Source organism: Crinia signifera, chromosome 2 (genome assembly GCF_055691185.1).
Source record: "Crinia signifera chromosome 2, ASM5569118v1, whole genome shotgun sequence".
Lineage (NCBI taxonomy): Eukaryota > Metazoa > Chordata > Amphibia > Anura > Myobatrachidae > Crinia > Crinia signifera.
In genome coordinates, this window is record NC_139218.1 from 75,309,485 (window position 1) to 75,332,588 (window position 23,104).

At 44.2% G+C, this 23,104-nt stretch overlaps 1 protein-coding gene across 1 annotated transcript in view; it reads left to right on the forward strand.

The window, feature by feature from the left end:
* AKAP10 (A-kinase anchoring protein 10) overlaps positions 1-23,104 on the forward strand; it is a 70,475-nt gene that overhangs the window by 37,949 nt on the left and 9,422 nt on the right. Inside the window, exons 6-13 of the mRNA XM_083172426.1 lie at positions 2,516-2,600; positions 17,476-17,599; positions 17,987-18,123; positions 18,918-19,062; positions 21,491-21,667; positions 22,407-22,516; positions 22,751-22,833; positions 22,983-23,035. Of these exons, the coding sequence (XP_083028552.1) occupies positions 2,516-2,600; positions 17,476-17,599; positions 17,987-18,123; positions 18,918-19,062; positions 21,491-21,667; positions 22,407-22,516; positions 22,751-22,833; positions 22,983-23,035 (914 nt within the window). The remainder of the gene's footprint in view (positions 1-2,515; positions 2,601-17,475; positions 17,600-17,986; positions 18,124-18,917; positions 19,063-21,490; positions 21,668-22,406; positions 22,517-22,750; positions 22,834-22,982; positions 23,036-23,104) is intronic.

Here is a 23,104-nt window from a genome sequence, read left to right on the forward strand (position 1 = left end):
CACCCAACGCCTTTTTTTGCCACAAATGATCGGCTCTAGTCTTCCATCATTTGTGCTGTAGAGTTATACAGTAAAATTCAAGAATGCACTTGACAAACATACGGCACTTTAATAACTCTGATATGAAATAAATAATATGTAAATATGCCTGTAGCGTTCACACAAAAAAGGGTTATCTAGACTGACCTGTACATGTCACTATATCCTTCCCTGCAGTATATACACTGAGATAACCGTGTTATTTCCTGAACTAATTAGAGCGGTGTAAATACAGAGCATTCAATTGGTTCAGGTAAAGATTCCTTTTAACTGTTACCTCAGTTTCTTTATCAATAGTGATTACTGACAGTATGACAGAGAAGAAAACTGTTCTATTCTTTTATAAACTTTCAATAGCTTAGTGCTTAAAGGGTTATTCCACTGTAAATAGTCTTTGTGCTACAACTCCTGCCTCTACAGCAATACATGTCCTATGCTGAGAGTTCCTTACTGGGACCAATCCATTTGCTACTTTGAGGAGGATATCTGTGCTCCCATATAACCGCAACCTTTGCAAATAACCTTCAGTGCTGCTTGGCTCTCTGTGTAATAGGAGGGATCTTGTGTCACTGCTGCAATGCCTGGGATCAGGATGTCGCATCTTATGTACTATTAATGTCTATCAGATTGACCTCATCGTACCATAGAAGCCCATACACACTGAACGATTTTAGCACACGGTCTACAGGGCTGTGAGGAGGCTGACAGGAGGTCAAGCTGGGGACTCACTGCTTTGTTGTTTGCAAGCGTTCATCCGATCCTAAAAGTGTGTACCCAGCTATAGAACCATTCTGCTCCACCATACCTATGGAGATGTGAGAGAAGCAGTGGTAGTTATTGGCAGATATCCCAGTATATGTGTAAGTACCTAGTCGTTTATTGTGACCACAGGGTAAGGTAAGGGTTCCAGAAGTGTTAGAAGTACTGAGAAGAGAGAGGATTTAGTGCAAGACTCGCTTAAAATGGAAAGCTTGCTTTCATAGGCTTCATTGTCCTTATTTTTCCCTTGGCTGAGTCACAATCTCATTAAATCCTCAAGCAGTTGTTTCTTCTTATGACAAATAGAATCAGTGTGACGGCTTTTGTGCTGCATCTGAAATCCTGATAAAATGCCCTAGAAACGCAACCAAAATATAATCCTGCACGCTGCATTTACGTCCTGACCTTCATTTTTAACTTTGTGGATGTGAAGCGGAATTCATAAATGTCATATCAGGTAATCCACATGAAGATAAAGTACTGAGCTCTCTCTCCTTTTGTGTGGTGTTAGTATATTTGCCTGTCGCTATAAGCAGTCTCACCTTGTGCGCTGCACTTTTTAGTAGCTTTGGTTTTTAAGAATAAACCAAAATAGCTCACAGTTGGTTAATAAGAGTGGCATGATCCAAAACACTGCAGGTAGCAATCACTAAAAGCTTAGCCACACTGAGTGTAACTGTCATACAGTATATATACATTACTTTACAGTACACAATGCTAGCTAGTAAGACTCCAAACTAAAACAGGGTACACACTGGAGCGTCCAGCAGTTTTTCCATCCTTACTGACCATTTCCCTTGAGCTCAGAACAAGCTATACTGAGTGTACACATACCGCAGTCTTGCTAACGACCAAATGATATGTTGCATTGTTTGTCACTAGCGATTTATTGTTGCTCCTGTACACACTAGTACAACCTTCATGTCACTCGGTGGCAGTGGCATGAAGGTGATATCCGATCGGTCCGACATATCGTTTGTTGCCCGATTCGCCGTACATACCGCATGATAGGCACAGAATTGCTAATGTAATTGCTGTGTTTGATATGCAGCATGGATGACCAGCAACAGCCGCTAGCTCTAGCACCAGTTGGAGTGCTTACACACTGAGCAATGTAGGTGATATCTTATTACGAAATTGTAGATCAGCCTGACATCGCTCCAGTGTGTACCCAGCTTTATTTAAATAAGTTTTGCCCTGTAGATGACAGTCCTCTGTATCGTGCCTTTTATTTTATTACTATTTTTAAAGAAAATGTGTATGTAACTTCTGAACTTCTTTCCAGCTGCTTTTCAGTCACTGATGGAATATGCTTAGCACAGGCATGTCCAAATTGTGGCCCTCCAGCTGTTTTGAAACTACGCATCCCAGCATGCCTTGCCATAGTTTTCCCTACTAGCAAAACTGGGGCAAGGCATGATGGGACTTGTAGTTTCAAAACAGCTGGAGGGCCATAGTTTGGACATGCCTGGCTTAGCATGTATCATTGTACCCTGATAAACAGTATTGTTCTCCTTATTGATGTGGAGAACATAACTTGATATTTCGGTACAGAGATTACAGTTCGCCCTTATAACCGTGCATCATTCTCAGCAGTAACATTGGTATTTTTGTGCTTATAGTAGCCTGTATAAGAGGGAATGTTTGTACACTTAATCATACAAGTGTTTAGGGAGATGAGAAGGAGCCAATAAAATGTTTGTTTTGTTGTTTGCAGCAAAGATCTGTGGCGAGGACGGCCAAGTGGACCCCAACTGCTTTGTTATAGCACAGTCCATAGTGTTTAATGCCATGGAACAAGAGTAAGTTATTGTCTTATTTTCTGTTTATAGTGTGTATAATGGCAGATCTATACCAAATTTTCAACATATAACATTGTGGCCTGACTGGCTGGTGATGTATAAAAACAGAACCTAAAATGGTGATTGCACACTTCTGCCACTGCCAGTAGGTCATAGTTGCCAGCTTTCCAGTTGCCATATAGACTGGGTGCGGATACCACGTATCATTACACACAGTGAGCGACAAATGGTCAATGCTGAGGCGCTGTGAACTTCCTTAACATAGAATTGCATTCAGCGTGGGCAGGGCCAGATAAATGAGAGTAAAGGTCCATACACACTGGGTGACAGCTCCAAAGCCGTCCAGTATGTACGGGGCAGCGATGAGCGCTGATGCACACTCCTGCATCATCGCTGGCCACCCATGCTCATCTGCTGGTATTACCAGCAGATGAGCAACGGGGTGGACGGCTTTCCATAGAATCCTGCTGTGGAAAGCCATCCAACCCCCAGGGAAATTGCTAGGTAGGGGAAAAATCGCTCAGTGTGTATGGACCTTAAGAGGAAAGTTAAAGACAATGTAGACCACCTTGTGTTCTGCAGCTCTAATAAAGACTGGACAGTCTCCAGAAACAATGCAATAAGAAATGTAAAGAGCACTTGTGCACACTATAGTATACTGTAAAAAGATTCCAAAAACCATTAATATTACCATCTAAAATCATTATAAATCTCCGGAAATAAAAGGCAAAGTGATTTCTATAAGCTATGCACATGGGATGAATGAAACAATGAAAAATCTGTGTACGTGCAGCTAAATGCATGTTGACTATTAAAATACAGAAGGTATTATCGCATATGTAACATACTCTCCCTACAGAAATGTCTACAAGAATTACACCTAAATACAATGTTAAATAAGATGACATTGAAAGAGGTTATAGTTACAAAGATTCTGAACTGCGATACCCCTAAGGATAAGAATAGTTCCAATGTTTTATACGCACTTTATATCCCAGTTAGAGGACTTTGTTAATATATTTCCTGGCACATTCATGGTAAATGCCATATGTATAAATATAGCTGCAATTGCTTGAATATATTTTTCCCAATAATCTGGCATCTGTATATGGTGATATGGCAAAGAGAGTTGAGGATTACTCATCTAAATGGCTATTTACAGATTTAAAAAAAACATTCAGTATAATTCCTGACCAATGTAAAAATCTGGAATAACATGTAAGTATTCGACACAAGCAAATCAACGCCTGTATTGTTCATTTCTAAGAAAATTCAGAGATCGCCTGACATGGGGAATTCTGGGCATTCTCAGACTCCATTACATCCTTCCCCTGGTGCTTATACACTGTTGGAGAATAAGTGCTATACCAACTGCAGGAGTTTGTAATGATATCCGGCATTGTGCACTATAGATGTTCATAACCGTTTGGTCAGTGTGCATTTATTCTCTTGTAAATTTAAATAAAAAATCATTTTTTTTTTTTTTAACCTTGGTTTTCAGAAGATAATGTAGCTGCAATATTATACAGGCTGAGGGGAGTATTCAATGTAGGGTCATGACTGTCAGGCTGACCTGACAGCCGTGACCGTGTCCAGTTCTCGGTAGGCTCGCCTCTCATTTTGTAGACGGGATTCAAACTGAGTGCCGAGAAGGGGGCGTGGCCAAAACAAGCATCCGGAAATCATCAAGCTGGCCGGCCATTCTCATCAAATCAAGCACAACTGCTTCTAAAGTTGGGCTTGTTTTGCCGAGAAGCCTGTTCAATGCTGTCAGGAAAGACAGCATTGAGGGGGGCGTGGCCTGGCGACGGAAGGGACCGCACGCTATCTGAGGCAGCTCCCGCACTACTCCTTCAAAGTGCACCCTCTAAGCACACAATACAGCCACCCAGCCTCCGCATATCCATCCCCTCCCTGCGGGGACCCCCCGGTAACGTGTGGTGGGGGCTGCGGAGTCGGGGACGCCTCCACCGGCGTCCTGCGGATTGCGGCCTACCATTACGCGGAAGCCGCGGCCTCAATTTAAGGAGACACCCGACGGCGAAGCTCCAGGCCGAAATCGCGGGTGCTGGGAACCCGCAGAAGCTGCCAGACCCAGATAAACAGAAGGACAGGTGAGCGGTGTCGCCCCCTGACTCTCCCCACTACATCCCTGACCTCACCTGCCCCACAGAGCCCCAGGACAGGAGCTGTGCAGGAAGAAGCCCTGCTCACTGCAAAGTAGCGGCGGCCATCTTGATAATATCCCCCAGAGCCCAGCAGAAGTTTACTGCCCTGCGAGTAGCAGCCAGAACCCCTAACACCCCTGTGACAGCCAACAATTACACAGGACGCATGTTACATACCATGCAAGAACTGTACCTGAGCATACTTTTGGTCTGACCATACAGACTGCGTTGAAGAACATACTGTCTGGAAAGTGAGATATCCTTGTTCCAGCATCACCCTCCATCACATTGTGCTCCATTTCCCCTTTGCTGAGCCTGTAGTGCCACCCTGTGGTGGATCCCTCAACCACACTCTCTCACCATTTGCAGCTTGCAATCCTAATAAGACAAAGCCCTCCCCTGGGTGAAGACCCCCTCTGTGCACAAGGTGTTCTCATTCATTATATTAGACTGCCTGATAGTGCTTACTATACCTAACAACACCCACTGCCTCTGAAATATATACTGTAAACGGGATTCAAATGTCACACAAAATGCTCCCAAGGTAGTCGCTGCACAGTCCGCCACGAAGTCGACTTACCTGCAAGTGTCGCCCGACATACACAAGAGGGGAGCCTAAGGTGGGCGATACTCCTACCCACTATCCTTAATACACCCGACCAGCCATATGTGACCTTATGCGGTCCGCTCACTGCATGCCGGCCATGACCCCCTGACCACCCCACCCACACACTATGGGGAACGGGGCGATGTGACCACCCCCTGGAGAGGCACCTCTTCCTGCAACATAGGCAAAATCACTCTCAACCATTGTATCACCTAAATCCCTCCGCCCTAAACATATGACTCTTCTGTGTTACTAAACTTCTTATGGGAAGAACCAAGAGAACGGGGCAGACCCCAGGCACCAAGAAATCTGGCGACACAGCTTCCCAGTCAAATCTGTACCGTTATCTTGCTCCTGACCAAACTACGCAAGGAGACGAATCCCGCTCTTCTGTACCTCCATCCCCGTCCTCAGATAACTCCAGCACCATGGCCCTCTCAGCGCCTCCCAATCCTGATGTGATAGGAGAGGTCACAATGGCGGATGTTCTGACACACCTACGCTCTCTTCCTACCAAAAACGACCTCCCTACCAAACAAGACTTCATTGACTTGGAGAAGAAAATAGGGGCCACGGTCAAAGCAGAGATCGCCACTCTCCAAGCAGATATTGGCCAAATCACCCATCGAGTGTCAGACATAGAAGATCACATAGGAGCCATTGACTCCACACAACGCAAACTACAAGAAGTGGTTGCCATCCATGCACAGGAGATGAGGACGATGCAGCGTCGCCTGGAAGATTTGGACAACAGGGGGCGTCGGAACAACTTGCGGATACGAGGAGTACCAGAAGATGTACAAGGCCCAGGCATAATTGATGCCCTCACCAAAGTCTTCAATGAGATTACTGCGGCCCCTTCAGATAATACAATCCTCTTTGACAGGGCGCATAGGGCACTACGCCCCAAAGGGCTCAGATCAGAGGCGCCCAGGGACATTATATGTCGTCTTCATTACCATCACGAAAAAGAAGAAATTCTTAGTAAGGCTCGCAAATTGGAGGGTATCGAGTTTAATGGCGCCAAGATTCAGATATTCCCTGACCTCTCCTGGAACACTCTTCAACAACGGCGTCTACTCGCCCCACTCACAGACTCACTTAAACAAAGAAATATTAGATTTAGGTGGGGATTTCCTCTAAGTGTTCAAGCTTCCCATGAAGGTCGCCAAGCTATCCTTCAGCTACCTGAAGACCTGGATAAATTCTGCTCAACGCTTGACATACCCGTACCGACACTTACAGAATGGTCTCAACTGCACTCTCGCTTTGACCCTCCACCATTACAGGCCTCAGGAACACAGTGGGTCCCTGTTCGGCATCGAAAGACTGCTATCTCCCCCCAGAATTCCGGAGGGACACTCTCGGCTACTTGAGGTGCTGTGTTGTTTTTGGATAACGTTGATATGTTACTGATGTCTGAGTAGGAGACTGTCCGGAGTTCTGCCCAGACTCCGCTATACTGGGCAGTCAGTTTCCTGCTTATCACACCACAGTATAGTATTTCTGCTATATGTCTAACTTAAGCCTTCCGTTGCAGTTACTCATTTTTATATTGAGAGACATAACTTCGTTTACTTGGTTATTGACAATATTAAGCTTTGTTACTCCAATAAGTTTCCTATGTTGTATTTCTGTACTTATTTTACTCTTTTGGGGGTGGCCCGCGCCACCTGACCCCAGTTGGGTCGTTCCGCGCTCCGACTTGGGGCATGGGTTCATGGTATGTCCCCATGCCACCCAACAGCGGACAGTTTCTTGTCCTATACCTTTCTACTTATGCTCTAATGTTTATTACCATACTCATTTCCTTTTTCTTCTGCTTCCTTTCCATGTTTTCTATCACCCCTTCGTCCTTCCCTTTACCTCCCCCTAAAATGTCCAACCTATGTTATAAACTCGACGATTTCTGGCTTCTTTCCCGATATAGATTGTCTGGCCTCACACCCCCCTACTCAAGACTTCTATTTGATGCCTCCTTCGCAACACCACACTACTTATGGCCCCCATGACCTCAGAGGACATTAAAATATGCTCATTTAATGTTAAGGGCCTAAACATACCTGAGAAGCGATCCACACTGTTACGTGAACTTCGCTCAGACAAAGTAGATGTGGCTTTTGTGCAAGAGACGCATTTTAAACAATTAAAATCTCCAAAACTTGGTAATTATTACTTCCCACATGTATTTTGTTGTAATAACCCCTTGAGTAAGTCCCTTGGTGTCGCAATTATCCTATCCCGTAAACTACCTGTGACAGAACTTGCTCACCATTCCTTGATAGAAGGAAGGTGCCAGGTCTTGACATGCAAGATCTATAATCAAAAATATACTTTCGTCAATGTCTACTCTCCAAACAGGGGTCAGAGACAATTTCTAAGTAGAGTCCTTCGTCTTATGGAACCCCTGAAAGAAGGCTTCTTAGTGGTCGGAGGTGACCTCAACTGGCCTTTAGATCCCTCTCTGGACTCTTCCTCTAGATCCTCTCGTTCTTTGTCAAGAGATCATAGGAAGATCCGACAAATACTACACGAATATCAATTAATAGACCTTTGGAGGATTCACCACCCGACTGTCAAAGACTATACCTTTTTTTCGCCCCCCCCATGATGTATATACCCGTATAGATTACTTCCTGGTAGACCATAGATTTTTGCAATATTTTCCCCATAGCTCTGTAGGTAATATCACATGGTCCGATCATGCCCCAATATTTGCCTCCATCAGCCCTCCTAGCTCATGTCCAAAACCATGGTCATGGAGGCTCAACGAACTCCTAATACATGACCCCCGGTTCAAACAAGATATACAAAACGCCATTACGGAATTCATCTCCCTCAACGAAACGCCCAATATTTCAGCTATGACGATATGGGAAGCACATAAATGTGTTATTAGGGGAAAGTGTATTCAATTGGGATCACAATTGAAAAAAGAGAGACTGGCACAACGACAAAACCTGCTCACCCGTATCCAAACACTAGAGTTGGCCCATAAATCCACATCAGACCCGAATATTCTACTAGAACTCACAGCAGCCAGATTAGATTTTAAAAAATTCTTCCAGAATAGAATCAAAATAGATATGAACAAATGTAGGCACAAGTACTATCTGTGGGGAAACAAGCCAGGTTCTATGCTAGCTAGGGCACTTCGGGCCCAAAGAGCCCAAACCTATATACACTCTATACGTGACACAAAAGGGAATATGGCTTCCACCTTTCCTCAGATTGCTGCAGCCTTTCAGGAATTCTATACAAACCTATACAATTTACGAGCGGACCAGTCTATGGACTCGCCTCCGGCTCTTGGGGAGACTGTGGGGGATTACCTGTCCTCCATAGGCTTTCCGAAGCTTGGGGAGGACGACCTAAAATCACTGGAACTCCCATTTACACAAGAAGAACTAGAAGGAGCGCTTTCAGATACTCCTTCTGGCAAAAGCCCGGGCCCGGACGGATTCCCTGTGAGCTATTATAAGGTTTATAGTGCATCCCTTCTCCCCCTGTTCCTGAAAGCTTGCAATGCAGTCTCAGACACCGTAGGCTTCTCCCCTCAATCTCTTGAGGCTCATATCACAATAATCCCTAAAGAGGGGAAAGACCCCACCCAATGTGCCAGCTATAGGCCTATCTCCCTCCTTAATAACGATGTGAAATTATATGCTAAATTATTGTCCAACCGACTGGGTTCCCTCCTCCCTGACCTGATACACGATGATCAGGTTGGTTTTGTTAAGGGACGGGAAGCCAAAGACAACACTTCCAAACTCATAGACCTGATACATCACATCAAGGAGGGTAAACAACACGCAGTTTTCTTCTACGATCCCCATGGCAGCCATACTTAGGGATATTTTCCCTTTCCTCAGCTTAGACAGGGTGATTTTTTTTCACATAGGCTCCGCCCACCTCAGGTACATAAGCCTTCCCCTCCCCTTCCTCTATGTCTTTTTTCCTGTCTCCTTTGAGTTTAGACAGGGCAGGGTGTTATTTTATTTTTGCAAGGGCTCACCTAAGCAGGGGGGAAGAAGAAGATGCAGGGAGACCTGTGTCAGCTCGACCCTGCACTTATGGATATACGCGGAAGTTACCTGTCAGCTGCGATGTCTCCCCGTCTGTCAGGGTAAGGTCTGGTTCTGCAGGACGGCGTGTCACATCCCCGTTCTTGCGGCCAGCTCCACACAGCTTCTGGCGCGTCTCCTCTGTCTCAGCGCACAGGGGCACAGCGGTACATGCCGGCAGCGTTACACGCCGGAGCGCGTGTACCGGAAGTAAGGTCTCCGTTGTTGCGCCCAGAGGGCGGCTCAATGAGGGGCATTTTAACAGGTCTAGTGACCTGGGCTACAGAGTACTTCCGGGTATACAGCTGGGGATAAAAATCAGGCAGCCCATGCTGGTTTATTCAGTTGTTTGGTGGTTTTCAGTATACTGGAGTGTCTGCTGTTGCTGCGCATCATGGATCCTTCCCCCCATAAGACTGATACTGCTCTAGCGAGGTGAGCCTGCAGATTGTGTTTTGTGCTTTAGGAAAAATATTTTATTTTTAGTTAGTAATAGTATATATATATATATATATATATATATATATATATATATATATATATATATATATATATATATATATATATATATATATATTGCAGTGTGCCTTCTTCTCCAAGCAAGAAATGTTCTTCCAAGAAGAAGCATACTACAATCAATTGTGTCACCTGTGACAAAGTATTACCTGGTTCCTATAAAGGCAACAAATGTGGAGAATGTACTAAAACTCTGACACAAGACAATCAATCAGAAATGTTATCCCAGTTGATGGATTGGATGAAGAAATCCTTTGTGACTAAAGAGGAGCTTACTCAGTTACAGTCTTCTAAGAGATCTAGGTCTCAAACAAGTTTAGATTATGATAATAGATCTGAAGATAAACAAGAGGAGGTCTATGTTTCTTCAGGTGAAGAATCTGGGGAAATTAAAGAGGAGAGCTCTTTTAATTTGGAGTTAGTTCAAAGCGTGTTAAAATATATACATAAAGCTATTGACTATAAGGAGCCTGATAAGCCTGTGGATAGTCAGGATATTCTGTTTGAAGACCGTACTAAGGCTGGCAGATTCTTTCCATTTCATCGGGTGATGAAGGAGCTGATTGCTAAAGAATGGTTGTCAGTGGATAGAAGATTGGGTAAGATACCCAGGATTGAGAAAATGTATCCATTTAAAGATGAGCAGCTATTAAGTTGGTGCGAGGTACCTAAAGTAGATGCTGCGGTGGCGGAAGTTACCTCTAAGACCACGATTCCTTTAGAGGATGGTGCTTCCTTTAAGGATACCATGGAGAAAAGAATTGAGAATTCATTGAAGAAAACACACATGGCATCATCCATTTCTATGAGAGCAGGCATAGCAGTGGCGTCGTCAGCTAGAGCGCTCAGACTATGGAGTACTGAAATGCACAAGGATATAGAAGAGAAAATATCTAGGCAATACTTGTTGAAAAATCTGGAGATTATGCAAAAGACTATACAATATATATGTGAGGCTTCTCTAGACATAGTGGCTTTCTCTGCTAAATCCGTAGGAGCAGGGGTAGTGGCAAGAAGAGCTCTCTGGTTGAAGAATTGGAATGCGGATGCAAATTCAAAAAATCGACTAGCGTCACTACCCTTTGAAGGAAATTTTTTGTTTGGGGCGAAATTGGATGCTATGATCCAAAGAATAACTGGAGGAAAATCCGTTCGCCTGCCCCAGGATAAGAAAAATAAATTCCCTATTCCTACTTCGTCTAGACAGCAATTCAGAGACGCCAGAAGTTACCGACCGGGGCGACAGTATAATAGAAGAGGAGGTGCTCTGTCACGTAGTTCCTTTCGAGGTGCGAACAGAGGAAATCCAAGGCAATGACTATCGTCAATCAGGTCAGGTGGGGGCGAGACTCTTAGAATTCGCAAGCATTTGGGAAAAGTCTATCCACGACAAGTGGGTGATCACAGTCGTGAAACAAGGTTATCATTTAGAATTCCAAAGTTATCTACCAGCAAACAAATTTATGAAGTCTCGTCCTCCAGAAAACAGGATGGAGAGAGTAGCTCTAACGAAGATAGTGGATCAATTGATGCAATCCAGAGCAATAGAAGCTGTACCAAGAGCAAACTGGAAGAAAGGGTTTTACTCAAATCTTTTCTTAGTAAAAAAGCACTCAGGCGATTTCAGGTCTATCCTAGATCTGAGAAGACTAAATATGTATCTAAAGAAGACAAGATTCAAGATGGAAACTCTAACATCCATACTGGCAGGGATCAAGAAGAACGATTTCTTAGTCTCTCTGGACTTAAAAGACGCCTACTACCACGTACCCATATATCAGTCAGACCGAAGGTTCCTCAGATTCTACCTGTTGGGTCATCATTTTCAATTCAGATGCCTTCCCTTTGGCCTCACTTCGTCGCCCAGAGTGTTCACAAAGATGCTGATTGTCCTAGTAGCACAATTGAGATTAAAAGGAATACAGATATGGCCCTATCTGGACGATCTTTTGATTGCAGGAGGTTCTGTCAATCAGACAAAACAAAGTTTGGCGATAGTGATACAATACCTGGAGAAACATGGCTGGGTTATAAACATCAGGAAGAGTCAACTACAGCCATCACAGAAAATACAGTTCCTTGGAGTGTTAATCGATACTGCTCAATTTCGAATCTCACTGTCCAAAGAAAGGTGTTTAAAGATACAAACCTTGGCTGCAGAACTTCGGCACAAGAAATCGATCAACCTAGGCCTAGGCCTTCAATTGTTGGGAATGATGAGCTCGGCGATAGGAACAGTGCCGTGGGCACAATGGAACATGCGTCCTCTTCAGTGGAAGCTCCTGCCGTATGTGAGACTGTCAAAGAACAACCAAGAAAAAATTGTTTTGGGAAGGGAGGTAAAAGACTCTCTAAAATGGTGGACACAAGATCTAGAACTCAAGTCAACAGACCTTCAACTACCTCGGTTCATCAATCTCACTACAGATGCAAGTCTGGTGGGCTGGGGAGCGCATATTGCGGAACACAACATTCAAGGAAGATGGTCTCAAGAAGAATCAGAGCTGACATCAAACGTAAGAGAAGCCCTAGCAGTATGGCGAGCTATTTGTCAGTTCAAGTCCCTGATAGAAGGCAAGCATCTCAAAATCTTCTCGGACAATATATCGGTGGTAGCACACCTCAATCATCAAGGGGGTACGAGAAGCAGAGACTTGATGGACATCATGCAAAAGATAGTACCTTGGGCGAGAAAGAACTTGATATCCCTGTCAGCACTGTATGTGCCAGGAAAGGAGAATATAGTGGCAGACTATCTAAGCAGGAAGGAAGTTCTACCTGGAGAATGGGCGCTGAAAACTTCAGTCTTTCAGAAGGTCGTAAAGAGGTTTGGCAAGCCAGATATAGACCTTATGGCCTCTCAGATGAATCACAAGGTAGAGAAATTTTACTCAAGGTTCTATCTGCCAACAGCGACAGCAACAGATGCGTTCTCAGTCAAATGGGATTGTCAACTGGGCTATGTATTTCCACCGGTCCAGATGATAGGTCGAGTACTGAAGAAGGTGCAGGAAGACGGAGTGTCAGTAATAGCAATATTACCGTTTTGGCCGAGAAGACCTTGGTTTCCTGCAATACTCAGACTGGCGATACAAGAATCTATGATCCTCCCAATATCTTCGGATCTCTTGAGTCAGGGACCTTTACATCATCCCAATCCAGGGATATTCTGTCTCAGGGCTTGGAAGCTGAGAGGCAATTCCTGATGCAAAATGGCATGTCTGAGCAAGTTGCTGAGGTTCTATTGAAGGCCAGAAAAGAAGTCTCTTCCTTGGCCTATTATAGGGTGTGGCGTAGATTCCTGCTATGGAAGAATGACTCCACTCTCATTTCACAGACTGCTACAGCTCGGATCCTACAGTTCCTATATGAGGGGTTCCAGATGGGCCTAGCAGTATCCACGTTGAAGTGTCAAATATCAGCCTTGAGTGTATTGCTAGATCGCAAGTTGGCAAAAGAAGAGATAGTGATCAGATTCTGTAGGGCCATAAAGAAGATGCGGCCTCCCAGAAAATCTATGGTAGTACCTTGGGATCTCAACATTGTACTAAATGCTCTCATGCAAGCACTGTTTGAACCCTTGTCACAAGCAGAGCTTAAATATCTGTCCTGGAAAGTCGTTTTCCTGGTAGCGATAACATCGGCCAGAAGGATTAGTGAAATCCAAGCCTTATGGGCAGAGGAACCTTATCTGAGTATGTTTCCAAATAAGGTGGTGTTAAGAACACATCCAGACTTTCTTCCAAAAGTTGTATCCAGATTCCATTTGAATCAAGAGATTATACTACCGACATTCTATGATGATCCTACTAATCCTGAGGAGGAAGAATTACATTCTTTAGATCTAGTACGAGCTATCTCGCTTTATCTATTAAGAGTTGAAGAAATTAGAAAAACAAAACATTTGTTTATCGTCACGGAAGGAACAAACAAGGGGTTTGTGCCTTCTAAACAAACCTTGGCAAGGTGGATTCGAAGTCTCATCATCTTTGCCTACGAACAAGAAGGAAGAGCTGTTCCACAGATAGTAAGAGCACACTCGACAAGAGCGATGGCTGCCTCATGGGCTAGGAAGGCTCAAGCTTCCCTCTCCGACATCTGTCAAGCCGCAACTTGGTCGTCTGTGCATACCTTCACTAGGCATTATGCCTTACACATTCCTTCCGCCCATTTTGGGGGAAATGTACTGAAAAGTGCCTTAAATAAATAATACTGCATTGATATGGTCTCCCGCCCTTTTTTGCTTTGGTATGTCCCTAAGTATGGCTGCCATGGGGATCGTAGAAGAAAACATCGAATTATACTTACCGATAATTCCTTTTCTTCTTAGAGATCCCATGGCAGCCACAAAAAAGATCCCTCCCTATGTTCTGGATGATTTATTTCCAAGTGAGTAGGAGACATTCAAAAGACATAGAGGAAGGGGAGGGGAAGGCTTATGTACCTGAGGTGGGTGGAGCCTATGTGAAAAAAAATCACCCTGTCTAAGCTGAGGAAAGGGGAAATATCCCTAAGTATGGCTGCCATGGGATCTCTAAGAAGAAAAGGAATTATCGGTAAGTATAATTCGATGTTTTCCTGTCCACGGACGCGGAGAAGGCCTTCGATAGGGTAGATTGGCGGTTTATGGAGGGCCTTCTCCGAAGTTTGGGACTGGGATCCTATTGTCTACACCGTATACTTGCCCTGTACCGCTCTCCTTCAGCAAGGGTTCGGATCAATGGAGCGCTCTCCTCCCCCTTTATAATAAGTAACGGCACACGCCAGGGCTGCCCCCTCTCACCGACTATCTTTGTCCTATGTATGGAAGCCTTAGCACGGGCGATCCGAGCCAATAGGGACATAAAAGGAGTTCGGGTGGGTGACCGCGAATACAAATTGGCCCTATTCGCCGATGACCTCCTCGCCACTCTCACTGAGCCCGTAACTACCCTTCCGGCTCTTATGAAGGAATTTCAAAGATTCAGCCAGCTGTCCAATTTCAAGATAAACTACTCCAAATCGATTGCCCTTAACATATCCACTCCGGCCGACAGTGTAGAGGGTCTCAGGGGTTCCTACCAATTTCTGTGGCATCCCTCCCATATTAAATATTTAGGGGTCCTACTATCTCCTAACATTAATAATCTCTTCAAACTTAACTTTCTCCCCCTTATGACTAAACTGAAAGCTGACCTCCAGAGATGGTCGCTTCTGAGACTCTCCTGGTTGGTAGGATTAATACCGTGAAAATGAACATCCTTCCCAAAGTGTTATATCTTTTACAGACTCTACCGATCTCAATCCCTACCTCCTACTTCACATCTCTGCAGAGCCTAATAGGGAAATTTATCTGGGGAGCCAGTAAAGCCCGCCTCTCCCAAGCGACTCTAGTAAATAGCAGAACTAGGGGAGGATTGCAACTCCCCCAGTTTATAAATTACTACTACGCGGTACACGGTGCAAGAATAGTGGAAATGTCTAGAACCCCCCTTACCAAACAGTGGACCCACATTTTAAATTTTGCGACCCCTGTGCCGACACATATCCTCCCCTGGACCAATACCATGCCTCGACCCCCACACCCCACATTAAGTCCCACTTTGAAGTGCTGGCAAAAGCTTAAACACAATAACATATTTAGTCCTGGGCTCTCCCTTCCCACACCCCTTTTTGGTAACCCAAACTTCCCTACTGGCCTTGCCTCCCCCTCCCTGACTACCTGGTCCACAGCTGGAATCTCCCGCATCTCCCACCTACTCTCCAACTCCGGCCTACGTTCCTTCACCGACCTCCAACAGCAGTATTCCTTACCTACAAACTCATTCTGGGCATACCTACAATTTCGACATCACATCCAATCTTCCAACACCTCATCACTTAGAGGGACCCCAACCAGATTCGAACAAATATGCTTAGATGACACCCCACCTAAACACCTTGTATCTACACTCTACCAGATGTGCTCAGAAGCCCTGTTGCCTGAACTACCCCCCTTTGTTAAGGCATGGCAATCTGATTTGATGACCACTATACCGGATGATCAGTGGCCTACTATTTTCCAATATACGTTTGCCAGTTCATCCTCGATTCAAATTCTTGAGACCCAATACAAAATCCTTGCAAGGTGGTACAGATGCCCGGTACAAGTACACCGGATGTTTCCCACTATTCCTGATACATGTTGGCGATGTCAACGCTCCCAGGGCTCCCCTCTGCACATCTGGTGGCAGTGCCCCGAGCTGACTGATTTTTGGACGACAATTAGGAGACTATCCATACTGATTACTGGTACTCCCTTACCACACACTCCAGAATTCTGGTTGCTTAACTACATGGAGATGCCTATTTCAATGTTTAAAAAGTCCCTCCTCCGGCACTTAATGAATGCCGCAAGAGCAACTATACCCTGTTTCTGGAGAACCCAAACACGGCCCCCAATCTCCCACTGGTTCCTGAGAATAGACCGCTACATGCTCATGGAAGACCTTACTTCCATCTCTTTCGCCAAACTGCCCTCTAATGCATTTACCACTACCTGGTTCCCCTGGCTGAACTTTAAAGAAAGCCAAGAATATGCATCATATGCAAATACTACCTCACCGACGCCTGCCCCACATCCCTGACATGATTTTGGTTGGACTCTACCTGTCCCTCTCCTTCCCTTCTCCTCTCCCCTCTTTCTCTTTACATTCTTCTATTATTACTTTTTATTCTCCACTCTAATGCTTATACATTAAAATGTGTTATTTTCCACAGTTTAAAATGTTAATGCATACATTTACCAATAATTGAAATACGGACTGTAAGCTATTTTGACTTGATACTCGGCCCACTTTCTGAAGTCCTGATGAAAATGTCTATATTACAGTGTATGCATGTTGTTGTATCATAATAAACACTGATTGTGAAAAAAAAAGAAAGACAGCATTGAATAGGCTCCTGCCGCTATTTCTGACAGAAGAAATAGCGGCGGAGGATTGAATATCTAAATATAGAATGACAGAGCGCTGATCTAAATGATTCTCTATCACCTGAACAAGCTGCTGTTTCTGCCATGGGAGTACCCCACCCCTTGAATTTAGAACACACAAAGACAGAAATTGTTATGAATAGACAGTTAGTGGGTTAACGAGCCACTGTAAGGTCTACCTTGCCAACCTTGCTTAAGCTGCAATGCTTAGTCTTGTCTGGACCATGGCATTTTGGCTGCTGGTTCCCAGCCAAAGTGTGCGGCCCTTAAGTATTCCTCCACGGGACGATCAGCAAGCAAAAATGATCCGGCAAAGTGTAAAAAGTGTACAGGTGCCCATGTATCAATGGACATTCTGAGCAACCATATGGTCTGACTTTTAATTCAAACCGGCGAAACAGAGACCCTGCCGGTAGTCATCTCTATACAAATCTCATAGGCTGTGGCACTGCATACAAAGATGCAGTCATGCCAGGATCTCTGTCCACCACTGAATCAGGCCCAATTTATGTCCAGCATTACACATCAGAGTATGGATGCTAATGACCTGTTTCTCACCATTGTACAGGCACTTTTCTGAATTCTTGCGTTGTCAGCATTTCTGTAAATACCAGATTGAGGTGTTGACCAGTGGAACTGTTTACCTGTCGGATATATTGTTCTGTGAATCGGCTCTCTTTTATTTCTCAGAGGTAAGGGTACCTTGTTCCATTGTATATCAAATCACAGCAACAATCTTTCTGTTGGTATCTTTATTTCTTATCAAGCCAGATCTATTATAATTTCCACTTAGTCACTTATAAGGTGATCTGGTGTGGGCATACATGTCCGTAGCGGGACACCCCAACTTCTAATTGTAACTATTCTGATATATCTGTGTTGTCTGAATTCAAAGTCTCTGCACATTATTAAAGCGATCATTCCCAGACACAGGGTTGTCATTTGGACCAATTCACCAATCAGACACTGGACCCATTGTTATAAGAGAGCTTGCACAAGCACAAACTTATCTTTATGCTTAATTATCTTTTCCTTTGAAAAGGTGCCAACTGTTTTGTTGTTAATTTCTATTCTAACAGTATATGGAGAAAGAAGACGCAGTAAATATATTACAGTTCTGGCTGGCTGCCGACAACTTCCAGTCCCAGCTTGCAGCCAAGAACGGCCAGTATGATGGGCAGGAGGCTCAGAACGATGCAATGATCCTCTATGACAAGTAAGCATTGCGCCTTGAAGACTGTATTCTAAAATTGGCATAGAATCAAATCCCCGAAATCCATAATAAATATCATGTGTGAATTTACAGTAAATGTGTAGAGAAAAAGTGGAGCTTAAGTATTAGCCTTTCTTCGCTTGCTGTGCCTGTTGTCTTGCATGTACAGATGACAGAGGATGTAATTGATGACACACGGGAGTACGCATAGATCGAGAACATGGAGCATACACACTAGACATTAATTCGATTTTGTCATTCCGACCCTTTGGAGTTGGCAAAATCATTAAAAATACCCAGCATAACTGCTTAAATAGGGTCAGGCCATTCTACTTATACAGCGGGCTACCCAATATATGTAAAGCCCTAATCACACGGGGTGATGTGGTCTTTCACTGTCGTGAGCACAGATCTAGTTAGCACAGATTGCTCAGCACACATCGCCCTATACACACATAGCAATGTGTGCTGAGCAATCTGTGCTACCCCAGTGTTTATTAATGCTCATACAGGCAATCTAACTAGATCTTGACTGCTTGTGCTTAATATCTGGGCCGGCGATTCTGCCTTATCAGATGCATAAACATTCTCTCATTGCCAGCACAAACACCGTGTACACAGAAATATCACAGCAAATGTAATATGATAAATGCAAATACAATTTCTATACTTCCCTTCAGTTAGGGGATATGTTTGAGTGAAAGTGAAAAACAGATCAACTCTTCATAACAGTGCATAATGTATAAATGTATTCCTAGCTCTCCATATCTGAAGTTGTTCTACTTTGTCGTGTCTAGGTATTTTTCCCTACAAGCAACACACCCTTTAGGCTTCGATGACTCTGTGCGGCTGGAAATTGAGTCCAACATTTGCAGGGAGGGTGGCCCACTCCCAAACTGCTTCACCACTCCATTACGTCAGGCTTGGACCACCATGGAAAAGGTGGGGTCATGGCACAGAGAACAGACGTCTTTAGAGCATTCATTTTGCATAGAAGAAACATCAGGCCTTAACCAGGCTTGTTTATGTAGTAACACCTTGAGTGTGTAGTTATAAATGTTTCCTATAAGCTAGACAATTGGAGTTTGCGACTTTTCCACAGTCTTATTTGTGTGAACTTTGTTTTTTCTTTTAAAAAAGAAAGTATGCAAGGAATACATTATGTGCTAATTCTGCTATCAATGCACCAGAAATTGCTTATTTATGCTGAATGTAAAGCAAGCTTTGTTTACATGGCTGGTGTCTTTATCTGCTGTTATATAGCGTTAAAATGCTAGAACCGATGTACTGTAAAACATTTCCCAGTCATTGGACTTCTATTCACAGGTGGGGATTTGAAGAATAACTTCTTACCACCATTTTCCATATTGTGAAAATGCAGAATGTAAAAATCTGTATTTTTTTTTCTCTTAATGTACACATCCATAGCAAGTTTCTAATTGTCTGTAATTGTATGATGACTGGTTGTGTCTGTTATGTGTCTGGTACATTTCATTGTGGAGAACACATTGTTATGACGTTCTGTAAGTACAGTCAGTTATAGTTCATTTGGTTGACCACTGAAGGTCAACAGACTTTAGGTCGACATGGGTAAGGTCGACCGGGTCAGAAGGTCGACGAGCGTTAAGTCAAAAATTGGAAGGTAGACAGTCATATGGTTGACATGGGTTTTTCCACTCTTGTCCCAAATGTCAACAATGTACTGCATCCCCTCGCATGGTTCGCTGCACCTGCCATGTTGCACTCGGCACACTATTCTATTCTCCCACCACGCCCTAGTGGATGGTAGGGTATGAAATACTGCCTGTCTACTCAAAAAAAGGGGAAAACTCATGTCGACCTACCGACCCTGTCGACCTTACCCATGTTGACCTATTTCAGGTATCGACCTTAGGTCTGTTGACCTTCAGTGGTCAACCCAATGCATATCCACATAATGACCGTATCCCGTACAGTCCATGATGTATTGTTAATACGGTACTTGTTTCCTAGCATGGCCACAACGATCATGATCGTGGGCATCGTGAGGAAAAATCGGGGGCATCGCGGCCATCGCATGCACTAAAAAAATCGGGTGCGATGGTAACGACGCGATGCCCGCGATTTCCCCATAGGGAACAATGTTAAATGCCTCAATTTACCTGCGATGCCCCCGATTTCCCATAGGAATCAATGTTAAATGGCTCAATTTACCCAAATCATCATAGGGAATGGGCCAGAAAACCCCAAAAACACCCCTGAACAGTGAAATGTCCCCCAAAAGTAGTTTACGCCACCCCACGATCAATGCGAACCCGAAGCGTGGCGAGCGGCGGCGGTACGCGTCCTCCGACCTTTTCATACCCCCACTATCCACGTCAGCGTGGAGTTGAGAATACAATAGTGTGGCGAGCCACCGAGCCCGAAGCGTGGCGAGCGCACGCGGATACCTGTGAAGCCCGCGAAGGGACGCGTTTACCTGTGAAGGTATCCGCGTCCCCTCGCGGGGCGCGCTGCGCTCGCCACGCTTCGGGCTCGCTACGCTCGCCACACTATTCTATTCTCAACTCCACGCCGACGTGGATAGTGGGGGTATGAAAAGGTCGGAGGACGCGTACCGCCGCCCCTCGCGGGCTCGCTGCGCTTCGGGTTGGCATTGATCGTGGGGTGGCGTAAACTACTTTTGGGGGGACATTTCACTGTTCAGGGGTGTTTTTTGGGTTTCATGGCCCATTTACCATTGTTCCCTATGATGATTTGGGTAAATTGAGCCATTTAACATTGATTCCTATGGGAAATCGGGGGCATCGGGGCTAAATTGAGGCATTTAACATTGTTCCCTATGGGGAAATCGGGGGCATCGCGTCTGGACCATTTAAGCCATTTTTAGCCGCATACGACGCGACCGACACGATTTTGACTCTTTTCAATGCATTTCAATGGGAAAATCGGGGGCATCGCGTCGGTCGCGTCGCAGACCACTAAAAATGACACCCGAGGCCCATGATTGTGGCCGTGCTAGGAAACAAGTACCGTTAATACATATATGCATAAAGCCGGGTAGACTGACCAATCAGAGCAATAGATATGTTTACCTTTGCTCTGAGCCACCTTATGCGTGCATGTTCAGCGGGAATTGGGCAGGGCAGCTGACATCCGGTGATGGCAGGAAGAAAACCTGAATTCCTGAGTAAGCATAACATAACCTTGGCAACATCTTGCCAGCAGCTGTAAAACTATAAATACCTAGTCTTCTGTTTTTGGGCTTTTGTTATTGCTTACATGTAGTATAGAACCTAACATTTTCAAAAAGTTGTTTGTTTTTGTTGTATATTTAGTTATTTTCTTTATTTCATTAGTGCTTATTCCATTAAATATTTTCTAATTTCAGGTCTTCTTGCCTGGCTTTCTCTCCAGCAATCTGTATTACAAGTACTTGAACGATTTGATCCACTCAGTAAGAGGGGATGACTATAGTTGGACTGGAGCTGGGAATCCCAGCCAAGGGAATCAAGGCACTCCCATCCATGTGACCTACGGTGGCACACAAGAGACCTCTTCCTCCCAGGTACTGCTGCACCATAACCTGAATGATAAGAAAGTGTATACGCACCTCAATCTACAGCAATGCCAAAATGTGGTCCGGAACCATGTTTAGCACTTTTGGTGATAGTAGCACGTAATGAAAACTCCCATGAGAACATGATGACCAGTGTTACCCATCTGCAGAGATGCCAAGTGCTGTTCACTTTTGAACTTGCTATTTGGCAGGGGAAAGCAACGGTTTTCCTCTCCCTGTCCTGATGACCTGTGTACAGCAGATTACAAAGACACTCAGATTGACCGTAAACAGCTATTGGTTATTAGTGCGTGCTCAATTCTGCCTGCACATGCTAATGAAACTTTTATCCAAGATATTCTCTGACATCACAGGAGATATTCGCTTGCCTCAGAATATATAAGAAGAACATGATCACTTTATGAATCATGTTAAATGACTAGTATTACATTAAGACATGCGGTTTTAAAGACAGGGGTATGGCATAGTTAAGCATGCAAGAATATCAAGGAATAGGCCAAAGCACATATGCTTATTGCCTATTAAACTGAATGGATGTTTTATTGGTTCTGGCCCACAAAATACTACTTATATTGTGCAGAATATGTGTGATTTTTTTTTGGTTGCATTTTAATTGTGCTCTAAGCAAGCCATACAATTCTACAGTTAGTACCATCTAGGAAATTACAGGTATACCGTAATGTTAGAAACATACTAACATTTCTATACATTTTTGTTTTGTTTTCAGCCTAACGTTAAAAAGAGCAATGTAAAAATTCTGAAAAATTTTGATGAAGCAATAATTGTGGATGCTGCAAGCCTGGACCCCGAGTCACTTTATCAGCGAGCGTATGCAGGGTGAGAGCACATTCTCCTATACCAAGTATTGCTCTCTATAAGCCTGCGCACTAGAATGACAAGATGCTGGAATCTTGTACAAGACCAGGGTACTGGCTATGGTTCTTGGCTGGATTGTAGTAATGCACACGCTAGCTTGCATTTGAGTGCACTGAATGCCATTTTAACATTAGCTTTACTACCTTTTTTAAATCTCATTAAATAATCCTTGTTTATCTTTTCATTTACTCACAGAAAAATGACTTTTGGGACAGTTAGTGACTTGGGTCAGTTCATCCGGGAGTCCGAGCCGGAGCCAGATGTGAAGAAATCCAAAGGTGACTGTGGTTCACAGATTCCTTTTTGGTTAGGAGTATAAAAGATGTGGCTGCATGAGCCTTGTAGTACTAACTTACTGAACTTTTAGCTCCTCATGTTGGATACATTGTAATTGTAGTTGCTCACCATATCTTTTATTTGTGTTTAGGTTCAATGTTCTCACAAGCTATGAAGAAGTGGGTTCAAGGAAGCACTGATGAGGTAACTATTCCCCTTCAGGAGAACCATCCTTTAGATTGTGCGAGTTAGCTGTTTCCACTGTGTGTGTTT